The following is a 16195-nucleotide window of genomic DNA, read 5'->3' as shown; positions in this document are numbered from 1 at the left end:
CTGCCGCACCGCACGGTAAGCTCCTCCTGCACCTGTTCTTCTCTTCCTTCCCATTGACTGCCAGACCCTTTTCTGAGCATTCCGTGAAGTAGTCTGTGTCTTCGTAGTTGAGAATCAGTCGAGCAGGAACTGCGAGGTGGGTAGCTGTAGCTCCGGAAGCCCTTGACTCCACGAGTAGAACTGAATAGCACGGCATGTAACTTGACAAACTGATTGACCTCTGGCTGGGGATTTTAGCACACCTCAAAGTTGCCTTCTATCACTTGATGTAGTCTTTTTGCATCTCCCTTGTTGCTGTTGATGTTCCATGTTTATTTGCAGCTTCACTGGCAGAACAAAAGTGTCAGGCTGCGACATTTGGAAAAGTGGAGGTGTGGGGCTCTGCTGCCTCAGGATGAAAGGAAATCCAGAGAGCAAAGTCTGAAGTAGGCATAGCTCCTGCCCTCCTCCTCGCCCTTTTTCTTCAAGAAATTCAGGTTGTACAGGAGCAAGTACCTTGTGCTGATAACATGACTGCCAACCGTTAGCGAGCCCTTCCCACTGAAGGCAAGGCTCCTTTCCCAGCAGCTGGGCTGCAGATGGAGCATGAAGTAAACTATCATTACAGGACAGAGCGTGTACAGCAAGAAGCAGAGGACTCGCCCCTTGGTGACTCGAAAGGCAGAAACCGTCACTTTGAATGCAGAGCCAGACAGCCCTGAGGACAGGCTGTGCAGGAGCTGAATCATCTTTGCTCAGGAGCTCAAGAAGTAGAGCAGGCTGGCTGCGAGTTCAGCCTGACCCTGGCTTTGATGGCAAATGCCCTGAATGACAATCACCAAGCTGTAGGTGGTCAGTGGCTAGGGCAGCATGCCCAGGGCCGAGGGCAGGGCGTGCTGTGCCCTCCCAACAGCGGGTCACATCGTGAGAGTCAGGCAGTCATCCTTACTGCGAAAAGCAGCTGGAGGCTGTCCTCGGAACATCACTTTTCATCAGAAAATTGCTTCTCATCAGAAAGTGCCAGGGTGAGCAAACCTCTCGGGTTTTACTGGGGAGGCTCGTTTCTGGGAATCTTGCTGTTTGCTGGATTTTTTTTCTCAGGAAAGGCTTCTTCATTTCGCAGTGATATTTGGGGTAGGAGTGGTGGGTGACCCCCACCCCGGGTGCTCCAGGCATCCCGCAGGCTGGCGTAGCGCCAGGCGCAGGCTTCCACCCTGCTGGGTGAGGAGCGGGAGCTGGGTCTCTTCCGAGCCCAGCATGTGCTCCAGGTGCTGGGCTGCTGAATGACTGGAATTGGGGGGTCTGTCCTCTGAGCATCACTGCAGTTGATCATTGAAACGGGCAGCTCAGCCACCCACCCAAAGCCGAAGGGAACACCCCAGGCTGCCGGGCTGGGGACTGTCACGTGCTCTGCAGCAGGCCAGGCTATGCGCAGACCTTGTGTGGCAGCTCAGGGACGTGGGCTGCAGGTTCCTAACACCTCTGGTGCTGGGACCTCCGTTCTGTCAGAATTTCAGCATCGTTGTTAAAAAACAGTTTGATCTGAAGTGCACAGAGGACACTTGAAGTACATGACCCAAATGGCTCAAGGAACAAGGGGCAAGTGGAAGAGAACAAAAATCCCATGTGAGAAATGCCATGGTGTTAAATTTTATATAAGTGTCTTTGTAGGCAATGCCTCTCAGGGTTGGGGTTTTTTTATTAACGTGTGTATTTTACAGGGAGGGAAGTCTTCTGTCTAGGGAGGAAGTGGGCAGCAGTGAAACCTCTCCCTTGTCAGCACAGCGGAGCTGCTGACCACCCAGGTACCTGGGTGCAAAGCAACGCAAGAGCTGGGGCGGCTGAAGGTGATCTGGCTTTTGACACCGTCTAATGCCATAGGAGGGAGATGGCATCAAAGCCTGCGAGGATCTAGAGGAGAGTCAGAGCTTCTTCCCAGGAGACCAGAGGGCAAGGGCAGGGCCAAGAAGTCACACAACACACAGTGCAGAATTCTTCTGAGGCGCAGCACAGGGAAGTACCAGTGAAGGGACCCTGCTAGCCAAACCAAAACATTTCTGAAAGATGCCTGCAATTTTCAGAAGGACCGTACAGAGCAGTGAGTACAGCTAGTTTTGAACTCCAGTGACACTGATTTTTCTTTTAGTAATTTTCCTTTAGCCAAAGGAACCTTTGGCAAAGAAAATGTTTCTCTGGAAGAAAGATACTGCGGCTGGCTTTTTGACAGCAAATTTCTGTAAACTAGCGAAGGAGGCTCACTTTAATTTGACTGCATCAAATTACTCACCAAGACCTTTCTTCTTCTCTTTTCTTGTGCCGTGAGTTGACATTAGTATATGGCCCCAAAATCCTGTTATAGGAACATAAAAATAATGTTAAGTCTTTAACTACTAGAGAAGCACAATTATTTTGTGATTTTGGTGATTGCTATTCATGCTATTTTTTGTTTAGATTTCTAAAAGACAAAAGGAAATCAAATTGTTTTGAAAAATAAAGAAGAAGGGGTTCCTGTGGTGCCATTTCATAAAGCTAGGTAGGACAATGTCACCATGAAACGCACCGGTTGGATTACGGGGTGACGCAGTCCGGTTAGTTAGGATGAGAGCTGGCTGCTTTGCCTACAGAACGTGAGACGCAGGATGTAGTTGTTACATCTGGAAGTGTTTATGGCCGTGAGTTGGGATAGCTGGATCTTCTCTGAGAACATACCCGTTTGATAGAGACCTGTTTGGGGCAGGATGCTCTCCCCTTCGCTCAGGACTTGTTTTTCTCTTATTCCAATGGCTGATTAATTTGGGGTTGCTGTTTTCCATCTGCGTGTGTGTCTTTCTGCACATTTTTGGTTTGTTTTCTTGAATGGAAAATATCTCAAAACCCTCAGCAGAGTTACAGCATCCGGGTTGGACTCAAATGCAGAGTTAAAAGTTTTAGAAAGACAAAGATTGCCTTTTTTTATTGTTGTTGTTTTTTACAATGCTGTAATCAAGGGGAAGCAAACACAAGGAAAAGCAGCTGCAGCTGAGAGAAGCAAAGCACAAAGAGCGTGTTTTTGCTGATCCAGTCTGTGGTTTCATGTAAGGGTAATAAAAGGTCGTACCTAGATGATACTGAAACAGTCCAGGGAGCAGGAAAATGTTTAATTAGTGAAAAAAGGCCTCTGGTGGGTTAATTGACGCACAGGTCTCCTTTATAAAAGCCTGTGCAGAGCCTCCTGCTCTCGGGACAGCCTTTGGACAGAGCGGGCTTGTCCAGCTGCGCTCGGTTAATAACGGTACTAGCGCTTTGCTGAAGGTAATGGCGCATTAGCTAGAAGAGGGGATTGTTCCATCCAGTGAAATGCTCCGTGTGGCAGTTCCACTCCACTGGAAGTAAACGTTTCGGCGTTCCTGACGGCAGCTGCCAGCTGGGTATAGTGGGGAGAGCAGAGAAAAGCCAGAGCCCAGTGCTGCAACGTGTCCCAGCGCCTCGTTACAGCGGTGGGCAAAGGTGCCAGCTCGGTTCTGCTGCGTTGGATGACCCGTGCTTCGGCTGCCGGCAGGTCTGTCATGCTCAGCCGAATGAAGGTCGCCAGGCTGCTCCTGTGCTTCAGTCCGTGATGCAGAGATATTGGAGACAGAAATAGCAAAGCTGTAGGTTTGTGAAGAACCTACAGAGATAAGCGTGTCAGAGTGTGGGAGGGCAATAGAGGCTTCTGAAAGTCATCTCCCCTGGTAGTCCATTAACGAGGAACAGTTTTCATTCCCACACCAGAACTCATACACAGGAGGACTTTGGAGCGTTTCCTTTCCTTATAGAGAGCACTGGAGCAATTAGGTGCCAAATTAGCTATTAAATGCCTTAATGTCGGTCTGTTCCAAGGCTAAAGTCTCCACAGGCTTCACTGACTTTCCTTGAACTTCTAGTGGCACAAAAATTAAAAACATGCACATCAGGATCCAGAATGCTTCCTGCCAGACGAGTCTCTTAAGGCAAGCTACAGCTTAGTTTCTGTACCTGGGGGTCCAGGTAGTGACGTGCCTGTCAGAGAAAGCAGATTTGCACAGTGGGTTTTTTTTCCTTGACATTCTTGCTGCTTTGCTCAAGCCAAGCTGCTTTTGCTCAAGCTGTGGGTTGTCTTCCTAACGTCTCCTCCTGACCCTTTTGTGCATGTGCAAGGCTAGTATCAGGAGCTGCAAATCGCCTGCAACCATTGCCCGTAGGTGTGAGACCAAGTGTGCCCTGATGAGAGATCAGGATGGGAGATGCTGCTGGGAGATCCCGTCAGCAGGGCTCTGGAATAGTGTCGGGCGATGGCTGGTTTCTGTGTGGCAAGGGCAGCCTCCCCAGCGGGACAGGCAGCCTCCCTTCAGCCTCTGGAAGAGGGTCGGGCGATGGCGGGTTTCTGTGTGGCAAGGGCAGCCTCCCCAGCGGCACAGGCAGCCTCCTTCCACTGCCTGCGTGAGCTTTGGCTCTGGCTGGCGGTGACAGGTCTGTGTGAAAGCATCTTGGTTCTGTATCTGATGGGAGAGCTTGGCAGCTTCTTTAAGCTGTGATAGGAGCGAAGCTCCTACAAACAAAATGTTTTGTCCTGTATGTTGTGATTGTGACAAGAATACTTACTTATGACCAAATGAGTTGGGTGAGGCAAATAGAAATTCAGGTCCTAGTCTTCACACCTATCAAAATTAGGATGTTAAAGACAGGCTATCTGAGCTACTCTACTAGTGAAACAAGATTATCCTTCCTCCCTGCAGTATGGTTAAAATCCTGGCAGCAATTTCAGAGGGACGGTTTTCACTCCCTATATCAGCACGACGCCCTGGGAAGCAGTGGGAGGCACATCACGTGCCAGTAGCAAGTGGAATACAAAACACCCTGTAGACACAAGGCACCACAACCTTTCGCTGTGGTTAATACAAGGACCATAAACGCCGGCTCTGAAGGTTCCTTTTCCCATTTTTTTTTTCCTATTGACGTCTCTTTAGCCGTTGTCTCAATCTCTTCTTAAGATCAAAGGCTTTTTACTCACTGTGGTGACGCTGCTCTGCTGCCAGCGGCGCAGCAGCTCTTGAAGTGTGTCCTCTGTCACCCTCCATTTTTGCTGTAGTTAGCAAAGAGAGCAAAGCTTCCATCGCGCCACTGCTGGTTTTGTTCACCACAGGGAAGAGCCTGTGCATAAACACGTGGAGAGGGATGGAGTCAGGATGTGGTGCTGTGTAGTAAGACTTCCCTCAGCTCTGCCTAGCAAAAGACACCTGTGGTGAGCAGTATAGATGTGCCGGGTTCTCACCTTCTCCAGTGCTGGAACGGGGACCAGCCTGACACAGCCTCCCCACTCTGGAGTGACATTTGATGGCTGTAAGGCGAGCAAACCGGGGTTTTGTGTTGGTACTGATACCTGTTGGATCCAGCCCGTACCTCGCTGGCAGGGATGGACTCCTACATGCTTACAGGAGTTTTCCTGAACCGTTCAACCTGGCTCACCAAACAAGTAGACTTGCCTTAAAGAAACACACACCTGCCTTCCACTCAAAGCCATCCGCAGGTTAACACTGTGCTGTGAACATTTACAGAGGAGGCAGCCCCAGCCCTGTGACTGTCCACAGCAGAATCTGTTGATGCAGAGAAGGTCATTGTCACCCGCTGGAGTCACTCGCAGCGATGCAGCAGGGAATTGGCGCTGTTAGCATCAGAGAGCAGCCAGCACCGGCATTACTGCTCCAGTGTGCTAAGGCTGGCTTGGTTACTGCGTGGTAACCAAAGAACCAGAACTCCCTTTATTTTCCACAAAGTCAGCTGCGGGGTAGAGCACCTCTTCCAGTGCCTCAGGTAGCTTGAGGGGGGCGTCGTGGGCATTAGACGTTACAGGAGAAGTAACTAAAAATGCTTGTCTCTCTGGACCCTCCCTCTATGCTTGTGGGACTCTTTCTTTTAGAAATCGCTACATTTATGCAAACTTTTGACTACAGGGCTAATGTATTAATAAATGTTCATGGGAATATAAAAAATATTCTATATTCTGTGATTTTAGACGACTCCAAGCTGTAGGTGTTTATGAGGAATTTATGAGCAATTTATTATTGATCAGGAAGGGAGGGAAGGATCACCCATGTACTAGAATCCATGAATCCCGTACTAATCCCTTCTGAAGGGTGTCAGAGGCTTGGTTGGAAATGAGGTGTGAGCCACCGACCTTTCAGCAGTGGGCAGTCTGGCTGACAGCTGATGCCATCACACCAAACTCTTGGCAGCCTTGGGACACTCCTGAGCAACACTGACCTGTCCTGCAGCCAGACATGTAGCTAGTGGCTCGGGTTTAATTCTCCGGTCCAGCTGCTCTTAGCAGCGATGGTACCTCACAATCGTATCAGTCTCACATGGTGCTTTCCTTTAAGAACTGCCACTCTGTTTCTTGGCTTGTTTTCTGGCTAAATCTTTTTCTTCCCCCTTTTCTGTGTTTTCCGCTCCTCCTCTTCCCAGGGAGAATGCTCACGGAAGTGCTATGACATCTTTGTGCTGGAGACAGTGTGCGTGGCGTGGTTTTCGTTTGAGTTCCTGCTGCGATCCATCCAGGCAGAGAACAAGTGTGCTTTCCTGAAAACCCCACTCAACATCATCGACATCCTGGCCATCTTGCCTTTCTACATCTCACTCATCGTGGATGTGGTCTCCACAAAAAACAGCAACAAGCCCAGTGGGGGAGCTGGGAACAAGTACTTGGAACGAGTGGGCCTGGTGCTGCGCTTCCTGCGGGCTCTGCGCATCCTGTACGTGATGAGGTTGGCACGACACTCGCTGGGGCTGCAGACGCTGGGGCTCACCGTGCGCCGGTGCACCAGGGAGTTCGGGCTGCTCCTGCTCTTCCTTTGCGTCGCCATGGCCCTCTTCTCGCCACTGGTGTACTTGGCTGAGAGTGAACTGGGAGCCAAGCAGGAATTCACAAGCGTCCCCTCCAGTTACTGGTGGGCTGTGATCTCCATGACAACTGTTGGCTACGGGGACATGGTGCCTCGTAGCATCCCTGGACAGGTGGTAGCCCTGAGCAGTATCTTGAGCGGGATTTTGCTGATGGCTTTCCCAGTCACGTCCATCTTTCACACCTTTTCCCGTTCCTACAGTGAGCTGAAGGAGCAGCAGCAACGAGCAGCAAGCAGGCAGATGCACCAGATAGAAGAGAGCACCAGACTCCTAGGTGGTGGCAGTACACAGGGGCTTGGTGTCACATTCCCACCAGATGCTGCTGGGCAGGAGGTTCAGCCCGCAGTGGACCAGGATGCCAAGGGAAGCTGTTGACTCTGAACAACTGAAGACATATTGGCAGCACAAAAAAAGTGGGCAAGGTGGTCAGTTCTGCAAGAAGAACCTCCTGAACTGCATAAGTGAGGGGCAGACACTCCTAAGGTCGTCTCTAAGACAAACTTCTGCTCTTGAGGGCCCTCTGAAAAGTGTCCCTAGAAACTACCAAGTGCAGCTCTGCTACATCGCTTTTCCTAGGGCTTTTCTTTTCTATTGAACAAGTATTTTTGTCAGCCCCCAAGGAGCAGCCGTTGAACGTGGCCAGCCGGGAGAACATAACATGAAGCACAGCTTGTGCCAGGGTGCCATTCAGCAGCCTGTGTGCCACCTCCTACTTGGTGACACGCCATGTGTGAGGGGCTGAACAAGGGGGCTCCCCCTGCTGCAACGCCCCAGGCACAGGAGGGTTATTTCAGCAGCTCCACCAAGGAACACGAACTGCAGACAGGCCAAGGTATGAGGACAGGAGAAGGCAGAAACAGCCCTTTGGCTTGCCAGGGGTTGGGGTCTGCCTGTTTTCCAGATCAGGCAGCGCAGCCTGGGCTGCCAGCAGCCAGCTCGGACTCGTGCGCTCGCGCCGTGTGCGTTTAGTCCATCCGTGTATTTACCACCATCAGCTCTGTAGCCTAGCCCCGCGGCAGAAACACACACAGGCAACCTTCCTGACCGTGGTACTGAATGTTAACGCGATTCTCTCCTCTTTGCCAACAGTTCAATATAACGGTATCTTTACAAATCATGCCAGTTCTCTGCTTTCTGTTAACTTTTTCTGTCTCTCATGTGTCAGAAGATGTGTTTAGCAGACAACTAAACCTGAACTACACGAGCCAAAGAAGGGGAGGGTGAGGTTATACTAGCAGCAACTCTCAGCTCTGCATACTCTTCCTCAGCTGTGGTGGCTGCGCTGGCTGCAGCGATGTGCCAACAGGAGTGGTCCAAACCTGGTGAAGTCAATGAGATGCCTTTGGTGGGCTCTGGCTCAAGCTCCATGAGGAGTAGCCTTTCTTTTTTTTCCTACTAAGAAAAAGACAATCCTGACATCTAAAAACCAGAATTACTCTTCTGACTTTGTTGCTGAATGCTCTCCTCCGATGTCTCGGGAGCGGGAGCAAATGGTGTCCCACCATGATGTGAAACCATGCGTGTGTGTGCTCCAGCAGGGTCCCGTGCCACTGGTCCTCTCTGGCCCAGAGCAGCCTTGATGCTGCTCCCTTGCAGCCACAGCCCGGCCAGGCAGCCCCGAGCAGCACAGGGGTCACCAGCTTACCCTGCTCCCAGCAGCGGGGGTGTCACACGCAGAGCTCACTGGTGAGTGAGTGCTGCAGAACTGAGCCCCGTCCCTGCTGGCTGGGGCTCCAGACCCCCCCGTACTCGACAAACCGAACACAGATGTACGAGCCAGGGCTTTGACGCAGAGCTCACTGGTGAGTGAGTGCTGCAGAACTGAGCCCCGTCCCTGCTGGCTGGGGCTCCAGACCCCCCCGTACTGGACAAACCGCACACAGCTGCACGAGCCAGGGCTTTGCCCACCACCACCGGCAGCGCAGCTGTGCCCATGCCAGGCAGGTTGGCCCAAGGGCTGGGGGATGGGTGCCTGGGCTGACTCAGACTCCTGGCAAGGCGATGCCAGCACTCGGTTGCTGTGAGTCATGACAGATTTTAATTTTTTTTCCTTTTTAATCCCAATGCAGGCCTGTCTTGCATTAAGGTTCATTAAGATTTGGCATCGGGGCTACGGCTCTGCAGGCGCCTGCATCAGCCCAGCAAGGTGAGCAGTGCGTGGGGCAGTGGCCGGGTGCTGAGGGGCAGCAGTGCATTCCGTGGTGGTGTGTAGGTGCTCGGTCTGCAGGTGAGCCCCAACAGCTTCACCAGGGGAACCCACACGTTCCCCTTTCGGGTGCTTTGGGTCATACACACCAGGTGCTGGTTTAGCGCTCCATCTCTGGGGCGGATGCAGTGGTCCTGGGTGGTGTGCACAGAGCGTGCAGAATACATCATCTCAGGGGACTGAGGCCTGGGACTGAGGGGCGGCATTAGCTGGCTCTCAGAAGAGCCATGGTGGAGTACCCATCTTTGCAAAACAGAGAGTTTCACGCTTGCAGCGCCAGCAGATAACCACGACTAGCTGCTGCTGTTGGCCCTGCCACAGGAGGACACCAGCCCCGCTGGCGTGGCACAGCCACTGGTCCCAAGCCGACGACACACACCACGCTGTGGCTGTGCTCCATCCAGCTGCCGTTGTCCTGCAACAGCCAGCTCTCTGGGTCTCACCAGGCGCAGCATTAACTAACTCCAGCGCACAGTGTTCTCGTGGAGTGACAGGACCCACTCGCTATGTCAGCTAGTCAAGGCCTGGCTTTTAATGAAGAGTCATTTTGTCCATTGAGGTGACAGATGAGGAAACAAATATAAACCAGGAAACTTCTAAACAAGTTAGTTAATTATTTTTGGAAACTGTATAGAATTGTGGTGGCAGACATACAAGATACCTGGAGGAGGGCAAGATGCCCCCAGCGTAGCTATTGTTATGGTTATCACTTTGGGTCAGCCACTGGAGAAGTGTTGAGATATTTTTGTGTGTATTTTTTCCTCTGACACAGCACACCCATGATTTAAGGCCTTTTATCGCTAACTAGAATAAACGCTGTTCTGCCCGCTGCGTGCCAGTGCCAGCAGGGAGTTATACCCATCTCCTTGAAACAGTCTGGCGCTTCACGATGGTAGCACATTGGTTCTGCCCTAAGGAAAAAAAAAATCCTCTCTCCTGTGGGACAGCACCTGCTGATGCATGTGAGCCACGCTGCCTCCTCTAGAGCCACCACGGTGGCAGCGTGCGTGGGACCCAGCTTACACATTCCGGCGGTTTGCAGCACTAATGATCTGAAAACCGTAACTGTGGTAACTGGTAAAGGGACAGAGTTGGAGGGAACGGCACAGTGTCAAACACAGCTCCCGTCGTACAGCACGTGTACAGAGCCATCATCTCCTACCCACAGCAAGCCCAGCACCAGCCATAGAAGAACAGGGTGCTGGTATGATGCCCTCAGCAGCCGACAGCTCAGAGGCTGATGGGTAGAGAAATCCAGTGTGGTTCTGCTGGTCCACCTGAGGCTGAGCAAAGCCCCTCAGTCTCCCAGCACAGATAAGGCAGCACCTACAAGAGCCAAATCCTCGTAAACTGGGACACAGCAAGGGCGGGATGGGGGGTCTGAAGTCCTAAGCCTCGTTTGCTGTTGAGGCATTTCCAGATGCTGATGTCCGCCTGGGCCCTGGCTGCTGGGCAAGGCTGTTCCCAGGGAGGTCTGCCCCAGCTCCAGGGCGTGCCTCACATTCCGTTCTTGTCCGTGTCTCTTATTTACTGCTGTTGGCACAGATATCCAGGCAGCGTGTTTATTTATTGGCAGATTGTTGACTTGCAGATTAACAGCTTCGTTCCCTTACTGAAAGCCAACAAAGCTACAGCTGTCAGTCAGGTCCTTGAAGCCTTCTTTGCACTCAAGCCTAAGCCAAGCATCACTACCAAATTTGACAGCATCTGTGGACCAACTTTTGCTTTACTACCCAGTGCTAAATTTGAGCTTTGCCTCTTGTCTTAAAATGTTTTTAATTGCATCTAACTACCTGTGTAGATACACGCACCCAAACATCTAACCGCTGTGAGCAGCAAGCAGGCTCAGCTGTCGTGGGAGCTGCTTGGGCCATTGCCCTCTGGGGTCTCCACCACCTGCAGCCACTAACGGAGCAGGCAGGTTTTACTCCCCACCCTTGTTTTCCTTCTCCTTGACCCACGCTTCCTGATGTACCTACCTTTCCCCTTCCAGGTCTTGTTTTTTCCTCCATTCCCTCACCTCCAGGAGTCTCCCTTCTGCCCTTTCTCTGAGCAAGCTTGGTCTCCCTCTCTCTCCTCCTGGCCTTCCCAACCCTGCGGCCCCCAGCCCTCTCTCCTCACCAACTCCTGCAGCCACTGTGTGCAGCCACAGCAAACCATCTCCCCATGCTGGAGCAGCCCAACAGCCTGCAACAGCAGTCTGGGAGGGCCCAGGAGCCACACACTGGCCCCAAGGCTGGTCCTGACTGTCTGGGCTTGTTTTCACATCCTGGATCAACAGGGAGGTTGGTGAAGACTCCCCTTGGCACAGCAGTTGGCCATGAGATGACAGACCGAGTTTTTTCATCTTCCATGCAGAGGCTGCTGAGAGCATGTCTCTCAGCTGTGACCCATCTTTGACCAGTCTGCATCATACAGTTGGGGTTTTTTTTAAAGCTACCTAATAACCTGTTAGTAATTTGCTTTTACTGTGAGCATCACAGGCATAAAAGAGTCAAGTGGTCATGAGGATAATTTTACCCCAGGACGTATGGCAGAGCAGGGGACAGAAATCCAGAATCCCTGTCACACATCAGGTCCTGAGGACAATTTATACCTCGTGCTTACCCACCCACCAGGGCGAAAAACCCACAGTAATTATTCCTACAACACTCGAGGCAGGAGGAGTTCTAATAAGAGTTAAGCAGCGCACATCTTATATCTTAACAAAGCAAAGCAACCTGCTATTTACATATCGAGGGTAATTTTTATTTAAAAAAAACATCGCAACTGACAGAGAAAATAATTTCCGTGAAATGTGCCATACATTCAAAGCAATGCAATTAAAGTGATCGATTTCTTACTCTCTGAGGTGATCATTGATACAGGTAATTCCTGACAATTAAAGAACAAAAAGTTCTGTAACAGTTTGTCCCTATGGGTCTTGCAAGGTGAAGTTGAAGCGTTCCTGGCCAAGAGTCCTACCTTGCTAAATGCCACGTACAGAAGATGACTTTAGACGTGGTTTCACTGGCTTCTCTCCCAGCAGTTACAGCTCTGGTGAGCATGAGACTGGTCTGCAGAGCTCTCTGGTCTGGGTACTGATGACAGGCTCAGGAGTCTTCCCAGGGAAGAAACAACAGTTGTTTTATCCTCAGTATCCTGAGGCCAAAGTACCTGGCCAAAGAGGTGGCCGAAGTGCGTGCTCCCAGGTGAAGCTGTAACATACAGAAGTGTATTTCTTCAGCGCCATTTATGTCTTGTATCCCCGTTTCACAGATTAGAAAAAGACCACCATATACAAAAGTCTGATCATTGCAAGTTACTACAAAAATCCTCAGACCGTTAAAACACACCAGGAGGTGTTTGGCTGCATACAGCAGAAATACAATCCTCATTAACGCAGCGCACTAGAGAAGCCAGTTGTTAAGTAAGTTTTCAATTAAAAAAGACAAAAGCCCAGATGTTCCTGTAACACAGCCAGAATAGTGGAGAACAGAGAAGAACAAAACATTCATAGTCTGCCATGCGGGGGACATCGTCTTTGTAAGGTCACTTCAGGCCTAGAAGAGTACGGTACAGAACAAAGCGTGGACGCAATGCCCGGGCAGAGCGCTCCGTGCCCACCCCTCAGGAAGAGCAGCTCTCCTCGGCTCTGCTGTGCTCATGCAGCTCTGACGGGACCTGCCAGGGCAGGAGGGACTTCCCCAGGACCCCCTTCCTTCCTCCCACCACCAACACGGCCGCTCCAAACCCAAACGGCATGGGCAGCGGAAGCCCTGATGTCAGCCTGGGGCTACCAGGGCAGCGAGAGGGGCACAAGGCTGTAAAGCAGCCCAGGGACAGCCCACGCTTCCTGGCTGACAACAGACTTTCCCAACCGAGTGTCACACAAGCCCTGCTGCAGCTAGCTGAGGCTTCCCCTCCAGAGGACAGTCTGCCACCCATGAAGACAGTCCAGACTCAAATCATGAGGTTCCCAAATAAAACGGGGTAGGGGAAGTATCTCATTTACACACTGAAGTTATTAAACCTCAGACTTGCTGCCATCAGGAAGAAAACGTAAGCTCTTCGGCTCACCTTGGAGGAAAAATGATTCTCAAAAACCTGTCCCAGCTCTAACACTGTGACCGTGGTCAGATGGCATTCACCGAGAGCAGGGAGGAGCAAGCAGTGCAAGCACATGCGTTCCTGGGACTGGGACCTTGCCATGGCTGCCTCGTTACCAACCAGGGCTGTTTCATGATGGCAAGTGGCAGAAGCCCAGGGGCTTGGTCACAGCCCCCCGCAGGTCCACACCACCTGCAGCTGCTGGACACACACGTTCTCAGAAAGGGCACGGTGACCTGCACTGGCAAAGAGCCACTACCAACAACATCTGCATTTATAAACAAACTCTCCGCTCTCTCAGCTTTCTCACAGTACAGGCTGCTGATTCTGCTAAGAGCCCGGAAGATCTTCAGCAACAGAAAAAGGAAAACATGGACTCCTTTGTTGGTTCAGTGCGAGAAACACCCCGAACCATAAACTGGCATTAAACAACTTGTTTAGCATTCGACAACATGAACACGAATCTCAGCCTCAGCAAACCAAGCTGTTAGATGCTAGTCCTACCCCATAGGATATGGCTTTTTGTCTGTCTGGGAGTTTTTCGCTTCCACTTCTGAGGCAAGGGAAGTGGAGCTGCTTCTGCCTTTGTGGCTCAATCGCCATCTGGAAGTATTTGCCTGGAACTACTGGCAGCCAGTGGCCCCTTGGTTTGTGAGAGATGTCCCACAGCCCAGCTCTGTGCTGTGCACGGCTGCCGGAGCGATGCTGGCCCTGAGTGCAAGGCGGGCTGTTCCAAACCCCATCCTGTCCAAGCACGACTGCCTGCGGTCTCCTGTCAGCTCCTCCCTTTGGCTGTGCCTGCTCTGACACCAGCATCAGCACCATCCACACGCAGACACCCTTCACCACCTCCTCCATGTGTCCACGGGCCACACCGATAGCGCAGCGGGGCTGGACACCTGCCATTTACTCTTTAGCACGTCGATACTCCAGGCTGCGTATGACCGGTTCATTTCTGGCAGCTCACCTCTTGGCAGGGCCTCCCGCCCTCACCTCTTCTGCTCACCAGACACCCTTCCTAAAGAAAAGAGAAAGCTCCTGCATTTGCTCTTCAATACTTCTTCCCGTGTCGTGGAGATACTGGATGCTAGCATATGCCACAAACTTCCTGCCAATATACAGACTTTATATTATATAAATAGATAAAAGTTTCAGACAAAATATCCTGTAATTTCTGTGGTGTAACATTTTAAATAGCATTAAAACCACAAACCATCCAGCCCTTGTGATTAAATATACAAACATTTGTGAATTGATAAGGCTCATAGGTACATAAGCAAAAACAAAGTGCCCGTCCCCCCACCAAGAAACAGTTCTGAACAGCCAAATCTGCAAACAGAGCGAGCAAGAGATTTAGAAGAAAACCCTCCCAGCTGGAAGTGCAGCCGGGTTTTCAATCCACCTCCTCATCTCTGCTTTCAACTCAGCAACACAGGAGTATTTACAAGCAGAAGAGGAGGTGCCATGGCGGACTCCACAGCACTGTTGACCTGCAACCTGTCCAACCACGTGCCTCAGAGGGCTTTGGTGCTGGCCGGGTGCGTGGTGTGGGACACGGGCTTCTGAGGGTAGTAGCTGTACAAGTAAACCTGCAGCAGGATAGCGATGTCCACGAAAACCTGCAGGAGTCCGCAGATGGAGAACTGGAAAGGGGCCTGGTTCAAGATGAAGTAAACAGTCTTGAACGTGTCCCCGCTGGTCCACATCAGCACCATCTTGACACTAAAAGACAGAAAAGAAGGGAAGAGTATTTATTGAGAAGATTGGCGTGTGAGTAGAGCTGCCGTGCCAGAGGATCCCACCCTCGTCAGCGAGGGTTGACACTCCGCGCTGGGCTGGGACTCCCCCCAGCGAGGGCAGACAGCGTGCTCAGCCCAGACTGGCAGCACCGTTCTTGGGAGGGGGGAGCAAATTCTCGACCCACACGCTGCAGCACCCTTGTCTCAGCAGTGACAGCTCCAAAAGCCCGTGGCTATGAAGTTACCCAGTATTTTAAAACATCCCGCTAGGATATGTGCCTGGGTGGCACTCTGTGGACACCACTGGCCACAGACCGAAGGAATCCTGTCCAGAGGCACTTCTGCAGGCGCGGTTGTGTGCTCACGCCAGGTGAAGGAACACACAGGCTGCTCTCACGCCTGCATGCGTTTGTATTAGCGCCTGCTGAAACACCCTTCTGAGAGACACCAGGAACTACTTCTTACTGCCGAAAATGCAAAACCGTGGAACCAGAACGATTGTCCGGTAATACAGAAAGAGGGGAAACGACATGCCTGCGGCTGTTACTGGCAGGGGGGACGTCACTAGAGGTGTTCATCAAGGACAGATCAAGAGCACTGCTCAGACTTCCCTCTCCAGAGCCATCCTGGCTTTCAGCTCGCTGCACTGCTGAGTCCTGCCCTGCCCTGCCCTGCAGCCCAGCTCCTGCTACCCACAGTGGCAGAAATGCTGCGAAATAGAAGCAAGGTCTTCAAACAGACCAGACTGTTTTCAGCGCCCTCACCAACGTCAAGACCCTGGAGGCTGTTTCCAAACACCATGCACTGTCACAGGGGAGCCTTTTTAAGCAGCTGGGTGAGCGGTGGTGGACAGAAGCTTTGTCGCGCACAGCGGGAGCACTGCGCGTGGCTTGTCAGCAGCAGCAGCATTTTGCCAGCAGTGACTCCAATTCATCAAACGCAGTCAGGCCCATGCAGCAGGATAGGACTTAATGTTCATTTCCCAAACATCCAGGCAGGGAATAGCACGGTCTGTATTTTGGACACAAGTACACAATGCTACTGCAAGCCAAATGCTGCAGCCTGCTCTCTCCCCACAAGGGAAGGGTGGCCAAGAGCATCACTCCATACTGCCCCATCACACCACGGAAACACAAGCCTTTTTGTAACTCCTGCCACCTCACTGAGAGCGTAAAACATGTCTACAATCTCATGGACCTTCCAAAGACAGTCTCTGTATGGAAGTGCAGGAAGGACAGGGGGTTGAGTCCCACCCAAGATCATTCTAAAAATGAAAATAAATAAT

At 51.6% G+C, this 16195-nt stretch overlaps 2 protein-coding genes across 2 annotated transcripts in view; one reads left to right on the top strand and one right to left on the bottom strand.

Moving 5' to 3' along the window:
• KCNG2 (potassium voltage-gated channel, subfamily G, member 2) overlaps positions 1-7352 on the top strand; it is a 22244-nt gene extending 14892 nt beyond the window's left edge. The window contains exon 2 of the mRNA XM_010131476.1: positions 6439-7352. Coding sequence (XP_010129778.1) covers positions 6439-7251 — 813 coding nt within the window. The 3' untranslated portion in view covers positions 7252-7352. The remainder of the gene's footprint in view (positions 1-6438) is intronic.
• Positions 7353-14685: 7333 nt separating this feature from the next.
• PQLC1 (PQ loop repeat containing 1) overlaps positions 14686-16195 on the bottom strand; it is a gene marked incomplete at its 5' end in the record, with an annotated part of 43459 nt that continues 41949 nt past the window's right edge. The window contains one exon of the mRNA XM_010131487.1: positions 14686-14893. Within this exon, the coding sequence (XP_010129789.1) occupies positions 14686-14893 (208 nt within the window). The remainder of the gene's footprint in view (positions 14894-16195) is intronic.

Source organism: Buceros rhinoceros, unplaced genomic scaffold, assembly GCF_000710305.1.
Source record: "Buceros rhinoceros silvestris isolate BGI_N320 unplaced genomic scaffold, ASM71030v1 scaffold2960, whole genome shotgun sequence".
In the NCBI taxonomy this organism is placed as follows: Eukaryota; Metazoa; Chordata; class Aves; order Bucerotiformes; family Bucerotidae; genus Buceros; species Buceros rhinoceros.
This window is presented reverse-complemented; position numbering and strand designations above follow the sequence as displayed.